Here is a 15,542-nt window from a genome sequence, read left to right on the forward strand (position 1 = left end):
GATGTCCTTCTCCAGGTATTGGTCCCTCCTGACAACATGTCCAAAGTACGTGAGATGAAGTCTAGCCATCCTTGCTTCTAAGGAGTATTCTGGCTGCCTTCTTCCAAGACAGATTTGTTCATTCTGGTATATTCAGTTTTCTTTGCCAACACCATAATTCAGAGGCATCAATTCTTCTTTGGTCTTCCATAAAAATTACAACCTAGAAAACCCTATGGGGTAGTTCTACTCTGTCACATAGCATCTCTATAAGTCGAAATTGACCCAGCACCACCAAACAACAACAACAACATCCAGCTTGTAGCAGAAGTGTCTCAAAGCAGTGAACTGGCCAAGTGGTGGGCAGAAGGAAGAAAAGACTATACCATCCAGGGAATCCCCAGATAGCTAAATCAATCAAAGGTAGATATATTCTTCATTGTTTGTTACACTCACATTATCTGTCATCACTCAGTGACTTTAGCTGGTTGTGAAAATAAACTCCCTTTTATTTCATCCTTGATATCATGTTTCAAATACTAGTTATGACCCTCCATAGCTCACTAAATATTTGCACATGATTTCAGGATTTCTGAGAAAGGGGAATTGAACATCATTAAACTAGTGGCCATTGAGTTGATTCCAACTCACAGCAGCCCCACGTGTGCCACAGTAGGACCGTGCTCGGCAGCCCCACGTGTGCCACAGTAGGACTGTGCTCCGTAGGGTTTTCAATGGCAGATTTTTCAGAAGTAGATCACCAGGCCTTTCTTCCGAGATGCCTTTGGGTAGACTTGAACCTCCAAGCTTTCAGTTAGCAGCAGAGCACATTAACCATTTGTACCACCCGGGGACTACTGATCATTATTAAGGACTCCGTTTTTCAGGTTGCTCACAAAGGAGCAGTGGCTTTTCAGTTTATATAATCACTGGATTAGAATTCTAGTATCGAGCTAAACTTTACATTGTTAAAGCATTATTTAGCTGGCGTCCCATGTGCTGAAAGAAAACTCTTAGAACTGTCCATGAGACACTGTGGCCCCTGCAGCAACCAGTCTGTGGCAGTGCTGGTGACTGCAGGATACTTCTTGCCCTTGATGACAAGAAGCCTGTTCCTTGCTTGGAAGAAGTGGTTATCGTTGCCCCATCAATACTGTAGTAAAGGAGCACATCGTTGCCCTGGCAGCTGGCTGTTTCCTAGGCAGGAGTGTCAGGTGACTGGTGAGCATTTTAGTCAACAAGCTGAAAGTGTTGTTCTTGGTTTTATCCGACAATAGGCTCCAGATGTGATGACTGTGCCTCGGGATTCTTTGGCAACCCCTCAGATGTGGGCGGGACCTGTCAGCCTTGCCAGTGTAACCACAACATTGACACGACGGACCCAGAAGCCTGTGACAAGGAGACAGGAAGGTGTCTCAGATGCCTGTACCACACAGAAGGGGAGCATTGCCAACTGTGCCGATTTGGCTACTATGGAGACGCCCTCCAGCAGGAATGTAGAAGTAAGACGAATAGTTCCCACCTTCTGTTCATAATCGGGATTGTATCCTTCGTGTATTTATTTTGTTTGGGAAAACACATGTTCAGAGAGAAAATTTCACCCTCAACCAGAGAAAAATGGGACTAACGTTTTTTTTTCCTTTAAATCATCTTCTGGCAGGACTAAAGTCTGAAGATGTGGCCCAGTGCCTCGGGGAAGACAACCAAAAGGAAAAACTATGTAGCTGTCACCATGATAAATGTTACCCAGATAGAGTTTATTGATTTTATGTTCTGCTCATGAACTTTCTGATTGGATGGGACTTATAGATTCTAAATACCCACTTAGGTCCACAGCTTTTCTGATGCCATTGATGGAGTAGAGCCTTCCAACTGAAGGAGAAGAAGTACCATCTCTGAAATCTCTTTCAGAACTCCTTATTTCTCTCTTTTCAAGAGATCAGCCAGCATTTCCTCCTGGGCTGCTGCCAAGCCCCCAGGCCCCCTGTCTTTGTTTATAGAAACATGTCTGGAATGTTGGGGACCAGCAGGACTAGATTCCTCAAGGCCTTACTAGCTTAAAGGGCTTCCACCTGCTATGTCCGACACATTCGTTACTGCTCTTCTCTGCCAAGAATTTGAAATTACTAGATTTCTCTCAGTTCCCACTGGCATCTTTCTTATTATTTTCACTTAAATCCTCAAGTTTTAAAATGATTCACCTGCAGCTTGTTAAGTCTGTGTATTTTGAAAATACCACTAGGCAAAATGTGCCATTGTGCATATCTGCCTGGGAAATGTCAGCTCTCTGTAGTGCATCCTAAGGACTTCAGAGGAACAATGATTCTGGGGTTGTGGGTTTGCTTTGTGTGTGTTTGTGTGTTTTGTCACCTCTCTTCCTTTCTCTACTTTTTTGCATGTCAGGGTTGAGATCTGGAGAGGAGGGGTAATCTCAGCTGTTTGCTGTAACTGAGTTTTGCACTATCTGTATATTGGTGAATGTGAAGATAAGTGAATCTGACCCCATTGCTCTTTTTCAGAGTGTGTCTGCAATAACCTGGGCACGGTGCATGAGCACTGCAATGGCTCTGACTGCCAGTGTGACAAAACCACTGGTCAGTGCTTGTGTCTCCCGAATGTGATCGGGCAGAACTGTGACCGCTGTGCGCCTAATACCTGGCAGCTGGCCAGCGGGACTGGGTGTGATCTATGCAACTGTGATGCTGCCCATTCCTTCGGGCCATCATGTAACGAGGTGAGGGGCTGTGGCTGGGGGTGTGGCTGTTAGGACATAAGGAAAAATGCCCTTAGGAAGGAGCCTAGGGGACAGCTAGCCCATTTGGTGGCTTTGCCCCAATTAGAAAAAGGCACCTTCTCTTGGTGGATGTAGCCCTGCACCAGGGCACACAGTTTGGCTGGCACAGCACAGGCTGGATTTCAGCTCTCACCATCCCCCTTGGCTGGAACTACCTAACTGCAGAGAGGCCCTAGCTGACCCTGCACAGCATGTCAGTGTGTTGCCCTGGCTGCTATGCAGACTCATGTCAGAATGGACAAGGGTATGGTGCCTCTCTTCAAAACCTGGCCACTGAATCAGACTTTCTTCTTAGCTATGCAGCTTGGAAGGAACCAAATAACCAAACACAGCACTATAAAAAGTTTAATTGTGCCTAACATGCACTAAGATGCAGTGCTCCCTCAGGCAGGTGAGTCACGGGTAGGCTCAGGTGATCTGTGTGGAAGAGTGAGGAACCCTGTGAGTAACACGGGATGTGCTGTGGACCGTCCCAGTTGCAAAAGAGTAGTCAGGAGAGGAGATGCTGCATGGGGTCCTCAGCACCTAAGATCAAAGGACAATTCCATTTTCCTAGTCAGGAGGTGAAGGTAAACAGCTCAGTCCCCCTTCTGCCCTGGAGCCTGCTTGACCGAGCTCTGTTCTCTGGCCACAGTTCACGGGGCAGTGCCAGTGCATGCCTGGCTTTGGAGGCCGCACCTGCAGCGAGTGCCAGGAGCTCTTCTGGGGAGACCCCAACGTGGAGTGCCGAGGTGAGGCCATGGCGTGCCAGGTGGTGATGCTCTCAGCTGCCCAGAACTTGGTCAGAGGGCATGGGAACAGATGTGTACAAGGGAACAAGTGTGGCGAGAGCTTTTTGTAAACTCTAAAGTGAGGTGCAAATTAATTTTCTATAAGAGCTCTATGTTTAATTACGAAAGAAAGTCATGCTCGTTGTAAAAAAAAAAAAAAAAAGGCACATCTAGCCTTATAAAAGCATAAGTAATAGAAAGTGGATACGCTTACCCTCGGGGTAACACTTGTCTCTGCACAGACACACACACACCACAAATGCACAATTTTTTTTTAAGTGCTTTTAACCAAAATGGGCTCATATTAACCATATAGTTCTGCAAATTGATTTCTTCCCCCCGAACAGTATTTTGTGGCCAGCTTCCTTGCCAGCACATGCAGAGCTAAGCAGTAGATTCCCTAAGATCATTTGGTTCCCTGCATCAAGCACACCTTGCTGATGGGGAACGCTCTTAGTGTGTGTGCTCTAGTGCAATGTTCCCGCCAGTGAGAACTGGGGGGTGATGTCGGCCTAGGGTCTTCATGCACCAGGGGAATACATGGTAGGTGCTCCTCCCAGGCTGTGAAATGTGAATAAAACCCAGATTCTCATTTAGGCTTATGATAAAACTAGGACCGTGAGGGAAAACTTGACATTTTCTTAATTAAAAAAAAAACTCATTAAAATCATGTGAATCATAATGATTGCTTAATCTTTATGCTGTTGTAAAATTTTTTGACCTGCCAAATTGCTTTTCAGATCTTAAAATAGAAGGATTTATGGGAAGGATTTAATAGGCTGTTTCTACTCTTTTTTCTATTCTTTCCTTCCTACTTGGGTTTTTGCCCTATGTTTTTAATTTTTAGCAATGGATAAATATTGTCCGTAGTTTATTTGCTCTTTTATACATTTTCTTTGATGCACATTGTCTTAGTTATCTACTGCTGCTATAACAGAAATACCAAAAGTGGATGGTTTCAACACAGTCTAGTAGATGGTCTCTCACAGTCTGGTAGGCCAGAAGTCCAAATTCAGGGCATCAGCTCCAGGGGAAAGCCTTCTGTCTCTGTCATCTCTGGAGGAAGGTCCTTGACATCAATCTTCCCCTGGACTAGGAGCTTCTCAGCACAGGGACCCTAGGTCCAAAGGACACCTCTTCTGGGACTACTTTCTTGGTGGTATGAGGTCCCCGGTCCCTCTGCTTGCCTCTCTCTTTTATATCTCAAAAGAGATTGATTGGCTTAAGACACAACCTAATCTTGTAGATTGAGTCCTGCTAATCCCAATTCTGTAACATCATAGAGGTAGGATTTACAGAACATAGGAAAATCACATCAGATGATAAAATGGCAGACAATCACACAATACTGGGAATCATGGCCTAGTCAAGTTTACACATATTTTTGGGGGACACAGTTCAATCCATGACACACATCTGAAACTGTGAGTCGGAATCAACTTGACGGCAGTGCATTTGGTTTTTTGGCTCTTGGACTCTTAAGAGGCCCAGGTGCAACAGTGGTTAAGCATTTGGCTCCTAACCAAAAGGTTGGAACTTTGAATCCACCAGCCACTCCTTGGAAACCCTATGGGGCAGTTCTCCTCATTCCTATAGGGTCACTATGAGTCGGAATTGACTCGATGGCAGTGGGTTATTAGACTCTTAAGGAGCCCTAGTGGCACAGTGGTTAAGCACCTGGCTGCTAACCAAAAGTCAGCAGTTTGAACCCACCAGCCACTCCACAGGACAGAGATGTGGCAACGTGCTTCTGTAAAAATTTACAACCTTGGAAACCCTATGGGGCAATTCTCCTGTGTCCTATAGGGTCACTATGTCAGAATTGACTCAACGGCAATGGGTTATTGGACTCTAAATAAAGTATGATTTTTGGGCAGGGGAGGGGGGAATATACTCTTGTGGTGAGAAATCATACAGCTCTTCAAGTTAGCAAGTCGTTCAGTATCCCCTATAAAAAGATCAAAAGCTTAGATACTAAGTTACTTTAGTGCCTAAACCCATCTCTTCTTTAGCTGCAGGAAAATGTCAAACAATAGACAAGACCAGAACACATTGCATATGATTTCTTTTTCAAATTGAGGCTTAACCAGAGGGGTTTGTACCCACATTTTAGATTAGATTATGGCTTATTTCGTGGAGAGGGATGTTGTGTGCTGTGTCAATAAACAAGTTCTTTGTCATTCATCATCCTCCAGTCCAGATGTTGGTCCTTAATGGGTTGACTCGCTCGATACTCAGCAACCACTTCTATTGGAAAGGGATGTGACATCCAATGGACCAGTTGCTCCAAGATGTCTCTTGAAAGTAAAGCCCTTCTTGAGATCTGGTTTCACCAGAATTTTAAGTACTTTTCTGTTAAATTCTTCAATCTTGTAATGCCCCAAGGGCTTGATTTTTCTCCAGATAATGGTTCTGTCATCTTATTCCATGACATGTGGAATAAGCATGTGTCATTGGTAAAGCTGTTTTGGCTGCCAAAGCTCTCTGACCTTTTGACCCATTTTAGCTTTTTAGCATGAAAAGCCTGCTACCCAGAATGGACTCAATCAGAGAATTGTTCATTTAGTACTTAGAACTTTAACCCTTACCCTTTCATCTTTTCTTTAAACTGACAATCAGGAAAAACAAAGGAGCAATGCAAAACGAAAACTGAATACCCTGCAAAGAAACACTGATTTGCAGAGGGAGATTGGATAGAAACACAACACGCGTGAATACTTCTTCCTTCCTGCTCCTCCCTTTGGTATTGCATTTCTTTATTTAGGGTAATCATAGTTCTAGTTAATGAAGAAACTCTGAAGATCATTGGACTTTATGGGTTCCACATGGTGCTCGCTGGATCCCCGTGGCTCGAGGTCTGTGGGTCCATGAAGAGCTCCCCTAGTAAAGAACGTAGGTTCTGGAGCCAGGCTGGCTGGTTCAGATCAAGCAATACTTACATATTAGAATAAAACTAAGTCTTTCCACCCAGCATACCCCTCCTCCCTTCTCTGTTTGATATGAATCTTTCTGGTCCTTTTTCTGGGCATTTACATACATATATTGTACACAAACATATAGTTTTTAAAAATATACACATTCAAGATTTGCTTTTTTTTCTTATTCTCTTTCAGATCATTCCATATTCATGACTCTAATATTATAATTTGCATATTTACAACCATTCAGCCCCCTCCCATAAAATAAAAAGTTAGCTTCAAGCCCTTTGGAGGTATGATAAGCCTCTCTCTAAGAAAGAACTAAAAATACCCCTAGAGCAATTGTCAAGTTCTAGATCTTAGGGGTTCCATTATTCGCTTGCTTTCCTACTAAATTCTGTCATCTCTCCACCTCCATCTGTAGGCTTTTTTTATGGGAATCAGAAAGCTCCTTTCTCCAAAGTGTTAAAATCTAGGGTAAGGGTAGCTGGCCTATTGCTAACTTGGCCAATTCAGAGGTATGAAATGTTGATGCATCTTTTGGGGTGTTAAGCTCTATACCGTCTCTCCTTTGTGCCTGCACTGGCTGGGCTGGGAGCATTTGGAAATGGGGGAATAGGAAAAGCATTTTGAATCACCCCAATGAAGTTTGCTGTAAGCCCTCAGTGGCCAGGAACCAAGGACACTGCATGTCCAAAATGTCCTGTGGCAGTCTGTGGAGGAAGCTCACCTACAAAGCACCCAGAGAGAATTTAGATTGACTTAACAATGGGGGGTTCATCTTTGTGCATACAGATGGCCAGGAGCAGGATCTGTACTGTCTGGTGAGGGCAAGGGCAAGAATGCAGAAACAAGACTTCAGGAGTACATTCTTATACAGGAATGTAGTCACAAATGGAAATGCAGTGATGAGAACTCGAAGGGACTGGGTCTAGAGATCAGGGGGGATAAGAAGAGGCGTCATTCCAAATTAGATGGAACTATGAGAAAAGAAGGGAGCCCTGGAGGGGCAATGGTTAAGCGCTTGGCTGCTAATCCAAAGGTCAGCAATTCAAACCCACCAGTGGCTCCTGGTGAGAAAAGACCTGGCAATCAGCTCCCATAAAGATTACAGCCTAGGAAACCCTATGGGGCACTTCTACTCTGTCATATAGGGTTGCTGTGAGTCAGAATCAACTTGATGGCACACTACACAACACACTGAGAAAAGAATGTGAACTCTTCTCGAATTGTGTAATTAATTGCCAAACATTTCTTCAGTTTCAAATCTTTTTTTCAGTTGAATTGGTTTGTTAGAGGGCACAAATTTAGACTTTCTGGTGCCACCTACTTAACAATATCCTTATAGAAAGACATAAGTCATAGCTAAGTATTCTCCTTATGGAAAAAAAATGTAGTTATATAAAAGACAAATGAGTTGAGCCTCAAACTTACAATTGGTTGAATGTTCCTATTGTCCACCCGGGTTAGGGCTCTTGGCCGATCATGCCAAGTTTGAACAAGCCCACCACTGTGCTGGGATGGGGAGAGGATATCGTCCACCCACCACCGAACATGCTGGAGAAAACCTCAGCGTGCAGCTCTGCATTGTGCCCTTCAGGAGTCACAGGGTGGGCATGAGGAATCTTTCTGTTGATTCATAGATAGCAAAGAGAGGGTAAAGTTTTCATGTGGGGCCTCGGGCTCTTAGAAAAAGCTAGTCTTTCTAAACCCTGGCAGATTGGAAATGTGGGGCATAGGCGACAGGCTGGCGGGTCCTCATGACAGCTGGTATCTGCAGAGGAAATTACTTTCCTGACTAAGGGACTATAGGACATGTAGAGGCAAGGCTATAGGAGGTGACCTCAGGAAACAGACATAGCTGGAGAGTCATGGGGGATTTGGTTTCAAAAGTCAGTTAAGACCAAATTATGAAAAGCCTTGAATGCCAGGCCATTGAGGGTAGACTTTATTGGATGAGCAGAGACGAGCTGGAGGAGAGAGTAAAGGATATAAAGTAAATAGAAAAGCTGTTTGTATCTGATAAATAGGTACCTAAGCTACTAAGGAGCTTTGGTGGCACAGTGGTTAAAGCACTTGGCTGCTAACCATAAGGTCCGTAGTTCAAAACCACCAGCTGCTGTGGGGAGAAAGATGGGGCAGTCTGTTTCCATAAAAATTACAGCCTTGGAAACCCTGTGGGACAGTTCTACTCTGTCTTATAGGCTACTGTTTCCCATTCTGGCATTGACTTGCTAGTGTTTTCTTTTGGGCCTCAATATCTGTAAGGTTGAGTGCAATAGTCATCTTTTACTTATCTCTCAGGGACTGTATTTTAAATAATGAGAACACTTAGTAAAAATAGAGGAAACCTGCTGACCTCAGAGAGTATGCTTACAGATAAAAGTAGAATCCTTATGGCTCATTGCAATGATAACTGTCGTATTTTGAAAATGTGATTGTTCACCTTCATGATTTATTCATCTTAAAGACAGGCAACAACTGAATGCTACGTGCACTCTTACACTCTTCTTTTCAAGAGACAGCCTTTGACCCTCTGCCAGATAATCCCATTTCGTGAAGCAGCACTGTGCTGCCAGTCCACCTGAATTCCCTTCTCCTTCTCTTAAGAGAAAAACCGCTGGACCTCGTCAGCCTGCACAGTTTATGATTTTTAGATCTCGATGCGTGAATCTCCTTCATAAGTTTAGTGTCTGTGAAGTTTTAACTTGTTAGTTGCAAACCAAGCTTTCTGCTTCAGCCATGTGAGTGTGGGAGTTTCACAGGAAATACTGTTAGGGAGGTCTTTTCACCAGGTTGTAAATGCGGCCCTTCAGTGCTCCCCTTCCAGGTGACGCCCATCAGAGAAGCAGTTGTTGAAATCCAAAAGGCAGGGAAGGAAGCACACGTCCACAGGGGTTTTAGCAGTTTCCCAGCTTCACTTTGAAGTAAAAACCTGATGCATTTTAGGGGGGTCATTTGGTGTCCTTCTAAAGAAAGTTCAGGATCGACATTTTCAATGATGAAACAACAGTCTGTGAAATCTATTTTCATTTGGAGAGAAGGCCTGTTGGTCAGTGCAGCTGAGCTGGTCGTTGCCTTCTAGAGAGAGCTGAACCTCTGCCTGCCCTTTGGAATGCTGGCCTGGCCTAAACCCCCAGCGCCAGATGAGGAGGAAAGCTTTAATGCAAGCGCTTGTCTTTTAAATGCTACAGTGTCAGGCTAGTATTTTCCCCTCAAAGATGTCCATGACAGAATGAGAGGAAGACATGCCTGTAACAATGAAATAAATTATTTATTATAGAAAATAAAAATAAATTCATCATATGCACACATCTCTCTTGCCTCAAGCACGAATCTAGTCAAAGCTTGTTTAGGACTGAACTAAAGCGTACCTTTGCATTGCCTGTGGGAAGAAATAATTTTCTAAGCAAACTAAAAGCATGTACACCATCTGCCTTGGTTTTTCCGAGCTTAAGGGAGATGTTTTTTTTTTAAGGGAGATGGAGTAAAGTAGGCACAGGCTTGCTGGGCCTGGGCCCCCTTCTGTAGGGCCACCCACCTCTGACTAAGTGGCTGGGTGCCTGGGGGGCAGGAGCAGACAAAGCCATCTAGCTTCCTGCTCATGGCATCACTTTTTCCTCTATTTAACAGAAGATTTTACGTTTGCGCATCAGCCTACGTTACTGAACTCCCAAAGCCCCAACTCCCTGTTCCAGCTCCACCTTTTAAATAGTGAAAAGAAAAGGGGAAAAAATTAACATACATAAAGAAAACTGGAACAGCTAGAAAAATAACACAGTATTCTTCAAAATGGGGTCTGCTGACTCTCAACATCAGCATCACCTGGGAACTTACTAGAAATGCTAATTCTTAGGCCTCACCCCAGACCCACTAAATCAGAATCTGGGAGTAGGGGTAGGGGTGGCAGCCTGTGTTTTCAGAAACGCTCCAGGTGATTCTGGTGCATGTCCAAGCTTGGGAGACCCTAACATAGATGACCCAGGCAACTTTTAGCTTTCTGGAAAATGACTGAATTTTACCAAATGATACGGAAATCTCTTTCCAAAATTTAAATAACAAATCCCTTAGGTCCACCATTATCTACATTTTTCTCGTCGTGTTCTTAGGAATTGATGTAGGTTTTCCCAAGCCTTTCCCATTCTGTCTGTGCGGTTGCATAAGAGATTACACTTAAAAAAAAAATCCCGTGGTCAATTGAGTTTGCTGTACAACTGGGTAAAAACAAACTGAAACAAGTTTTTTTCCTGCATAATACCTGAGTTTTAATATGCTGATGTATGTTTTGAATCTTTAAGAGGAGGGTATAGAACACAGCTGCATTTCCAAAACTTAGCTATTTTCAAGGAGCTTCTCCTAGAACTAATTTTCTGTGGAACACAAAGTGATCCACAGCTCACATGATTCAGTATGAGAACACCCAAGAACACAGGATAAAGGAAACATGCCTATAGTGCCTAGCAAGAAAAACAATCTTTAAAAATAAAAATAAAAGGTTGATTTTTGAAAACTCAAGGCATCAAGGGAATACTGTGCGTTTTAAAATCCTGAAGGTAAAGGACTAGAATATTCCAAACTTTAAATATTTGAAGAATTGTGATGTTGTAGGCAAATATACAAAGATGAATGTAAGGCCATGACAACTTGGTTTTGTTTCTTTTTTTCCTTTACCTAATAGAAATGTGAGCAAGCAACATTCTCGGCAGGAGACCACCAGACAATTTGCAGAGACATAGAAAGTGATGAAATGATAATAACGAAAACTAGCATTCATTGAGTGCTTATTATGGGCCAGACACTCTTCTAAGCACTTCATAGTTAAGATATTTCATCTTCACAGTAATCTTAGAAGACTGATGTAATCACAACCCTTTTTACCGATGCAGAAACCATGACTCAACTTTCTAACAGCCCAGGGTCACATAGCTGGGGTGTGGGAAAGCCAGGATTCAAAACCAGTCAGCCTGAGTCCCCATCTTGCCACTGGAGAACTTGGAATGTAGTTGGTGAACAGAGGCAATGAAAAGATAAACTAACACAGCAAGGCAGAATGTGGTAGGCCAGTTGAATGGCACAGGCTACAAATACATCTCTGTGGGTTAGAAGGAAAGGAAGTATGAGCAGCAAGCAGGGCCATCAAGGAGACTAGTTTTGGAAGAGGTTCCTTTAGAAAGTCTTCCAGGGGTAGATTGTAGCTGCTGACCCAAGAAGGTTTTATAAAGATATCAGAGAGCGAGTCTGTCATGCTTTACTGCAATTGACATTGCACAGTTCTTTTTTAAGGGTATGTGAAATTGACAAAACAACACCTAACAACAACAACAAGAGTACCTGCGTGCCCGTCCTCAAAATGAGTTCAGGCCTCATTCAGCTAAGACTGTAGAACTCCAGTTAACAAGTTAACCCTGTGCTAGGTGCTGAGCATGGAAAACTGGTTTAAAATGTGTCACAGCCTAGTTAGGGAAATAAGATACAGTTGGCCCTCTGTATCTGTGAGTTCCGAACCTGCAGATTCAACCAACCACGGATAGAAAATATTCAGGGGAAAAAAAAATGTTCCAAAAAGCAAAGCTTGACTTTGTCTTGTGCCATGCAATGTGCTGAATTCACACCAATCAGGTGGTGTGTAGAGTCCCCTGCTGTAGCCCCCCACCATTTCACAGACCCTCAGCCTCTCTCCAGTGCTCCTTGTTTGAGCATTGTTCGCCTTGCATCTCGTTCATTTGCTACTTGTGTGTGCCCTTTGTTTCTGTGAAAAAATGGCTCCTAAAAAGCAACTAAGGGTTCAGAGCAATCTCTCAAAGGCTAAGTGTGATGGGGTTGAGGAGAGTGAGAGGAAGGAGTTGAGGGCTAGTAAAGGATGGCTGGGTAGCCTTGTAAAGTGCTGTAGACTGGGCAACTTAAAGATCACGGGCAAATCGTTCCCAGAGGAGCTCAAGAAACAGAAGAGAAAGGCAACCTTTCAGAGCACTTCTTCAGTTGTGATGAAACAACTATTTACGTAGCGTCTACCTCACAGTAGGTAGTATAAGTGATCTTGAGATGATGTCACCCTTTCAGGACCACTTAGTTTTTGTACCTCTGGGTTTCACTGGGAAGCTTCTGTTCCATTGACAGTAGGTGCTGTTGGCAGGCAGGGCCCTGTGTAACCGTTTGAAACTGTAAAAACAGGCAAACCCTGCAAATCACTCTTCTACAGGGTATTATATGAGGTGGTGCTGATCACTGAATTTTCGGTAGGAAAAAGATGAATTTTGAAAATTTTTATTTGGTACACATATGTAGCTCTGGACTCTGGGGGTAGAATTTGTGGAACGAGACATAAAACAAAAACCATATTACTTACCAAAAATTTAGACATACTCAGTAATTCAGCATGCCCTCCATTACTGAAAACACATAGTATAACCCAAAATAATACTACTAATAAAACACATAGTATAGTATGAACAAAAAATTAAAAGGAAAAAATAATTGGGTCAGGAAAGGGTTAAAGTATACTGGAGGATGTGTGTAGGTTATATGCAAATACTACGCCATATTCTATAAAGGACTTAAGCATCCCCAGATTTTTGTATCCAAGGGGAGTCCTGGAATCACTGTAATTATGTTTGGTTTTTCATTTATTTATCCCCACCTTTTCTGAGAAGGAAACCCTGGTGACATAGTGGTTGAGAGCTACAGCTGCCAACCAAAAGGTTGGCAGTTCGAATCCAGCAAGCACTTCACTCTATGAGGCAGTTCTACTCTGTCCTATAGGGTCGCTATGAGTCGGAATTGACTCAATGGCAGTGGGTTGGTTTGTTTTTTTCCCAGAAAGGACTTAAGGCTGTAGATAAAATATGTCTATACAGGTTTACAGGTTTTTGTTTTTCACATACTTGTACAAATACTGTGAAATGTCAAGTGTTGATACAAAAATATCAAGCATTGATATAAAAGATTTGGAAACCTGGTGGCGCTGTGATTAAGTTCTGGGCTGCTAACCCATAGGTCGGGGGTTCAAACCCACCAGCCGCTCCATGGGAGAAAGATGTGGCACTCTGCTTATATAAAGATTTATAGCCTTGGAACTCCTATGGGGCAGTTCTACGCTGTCCTATAGGGTCACTATGTGTTGGAATTGACTCAATGGCAATGGGTCGTGTTATGGGTAAGCCAGAGTTCAGTGGCACAGCCATTGTGGTAAGTAACATCAGCCACAGCCATTAGCCAAGAAAACTGATTTAACTCTGTGCCATTTAGCTCTGCATAGGTTGCCAGCCCAATGGGGCCAGTGAGAGTTGGAGACCGAATGTCTCCCAAGGTCCATCTATCACTTCTGACATTTTATGAGCCTGTTGTTTTGTATTGCTGAGGGTGGTTATCACAAAGACAGGGACTCACAAATTAGATTCTACTTAGCTAAAGGCCAGTAAAGCACCAGATACTTAGAATTCCTTTAATGTTTTTCTGGTTCAGTTTTCTTTCTGTCAAAATTAGTGTATTTCACCAAGTATTCACCCTTCTGTTTGTGGCTCAGATGGGGTCAGGTAGCTAGGAGCTGCTTATCAGTGTTGTACCTTGTCCCAGGTGCCCCGTGTCTTCAGAACGTACACCTGAATTGTCTCTGCTGCTGTACCCTGCAGGGAAGTCAAAGTCAGAGGGAGGTGGAGGAGGGAGGCAGAGACAGAACAGAGGTCAAGAGCACAGGCCACGAAGTTGCAAAGTGATGAATTAGAATCCTGGCTCTGCTGTTTCCTTGCTCTAAGACTTAGGCCAGGTCATGCAATTCCTCTCAACCTCAGTTTCTACATCTATAAAATAGTGGTAATTATAGCACCTATCCCATATGTTTACTGTGAGGGTTAAATGAGATGGTGCATGTAAAGAATTACTACAAAGCCTGGCACACAGTAAGTGGTCAGTAAGGGTTAATCTTTTTTTTTTTTTAATATTATTTTTACTATTAGTGTTACAAAGTGGTTAGCAAGGGTTGTGTGTGAGCTGTAGGAAGCTGCTGCAGCCTTTCCATAAGCCTTTGGTAAATTGTTGATGGCTGATACCTTCACATTGTGACAGTGACTGAGGGTTCTAAATGCCAATCTTGTCATTAAAGTTTGTGATCTAGTAGGTCAGCTGGCATTGCTGTTTCTCTTCTAGCCTGTGACTGTGACTCCAGGGGCATTGAGACACCACAGTGTGACCAGTCCACTGGCCAGTGTATCTGCGTTGAAGGCGTTGAGGGTCCACGCTGTGACAAGTGTACCCGAGGGTACTCAGGGGTCTTCCCCGACTGCACGCCCTGCCACCAGTGCTTTGCTCTTTGGGATGTGATCATCACTGAGTTGACCAACAGGACCCACAGATTCCTGGAAAAAGCCAAGGCCTTGAAGATCAGTGGTGTGATTGGGCCTTACAGGGAGACTGTGGACTCAGTGGAGAAGAAAGTCAATGAGATAAAGGACATCCTGGCCGAGAGCCCAGCAGCAGAGCCACTGAAAAACATTGGGAATCTCTTTGAGGAGGCAGAGTAAGTAGTTAATGAGCCAGAATAACAATTCACAATATTTTTGCAACTTCGTGAATAAATAGCAAAGCGTTCCTGGCAGGGTGCTGACTAACTGTCCTTCCATCAGCAGGCATGGTTAGTCCTGTGAGTGAAAACAGATTCTGGGCCATTCATTTTCCAGCAGTCTTTACTCTGGGTATTTGGGTGAGTGAACATTTGCACATCATTGGGGACCGGAATTCTTCAGGCTGCAGTATTGAATGTAACCATGTTATAGTCAGCGGTCTCCTTGAAACTAATGCTCTGAGGCAGTAGAGTGGGAAGAACACTGGATCTGGAGTCAGAAGAGCCATAACTGAGTCTTAGCTCTGCTCCTTGCTAGGCTTATGAACTTGGATAACTCAATTCCCAAGCCTCTCTTTTTCTCTCCTGTGAGTGTGTGTGTGTATTTGGGAGAGGGTAATAATAATTGCCCTTACCTTACAGAGTATCAAAAGGATTGATGTATGAAATGATCCTGTAGTTTCAAAAACATTATAAGTTGCTGTTATTACAAGTTTTGCTGCTACTGGGGAAAATCCGTTACCACA

General features: G+C 43.5%; 1 protein-coding gene across 1 annotated transcript in view; it reads left to right on the top strand.

Moving 5' to 3' along the window:
* LAMB1 (laminin subunit beta 1) overlaps window positions 1–15,542 on the top strand; it is an 83,171-nt gene that overhangs the window by 50,660 nt on the left and 16,969 nt on the right. The window contains exons 22-25 of the mRNA XM_049893058.1: window positions 1,257–1,481; window positions 2,499–2,713; window positions 3,408–3,504; window positions 14,604–14,973. Of these exons, the coding sequence (XP_049749015.1) occupies window positions 1,257–1,481; window positions 2,499–2,713; window positions 3,408–3,504; window positions 14,604–14,973 (907 nt within the window). The remainder of the gene's footprint in view (window positions 1–1,256; window positions 1,482–2,498; window positions 2,714–3,407; window positions 3,505–14,603; window positions 14,974–15,542) is intronic.

The sequence above is a fragment of the Elephas maximus genome, chromosome 8 (assembly GCF_024166365.1).
Source record: "Elephas maximus indicus isolate mEleMax1 chromosome 8, mEleMax1 primary haplotype, whole genome shotgun sequence".
In the NCBI taxonomy this organism is placed as follows: domain Eukaryota; kingdom Metazoa; phylum Chordata; class Mammalia; order Proboscidea; family Elephantidae; genus Elephas; species Elephas maximus.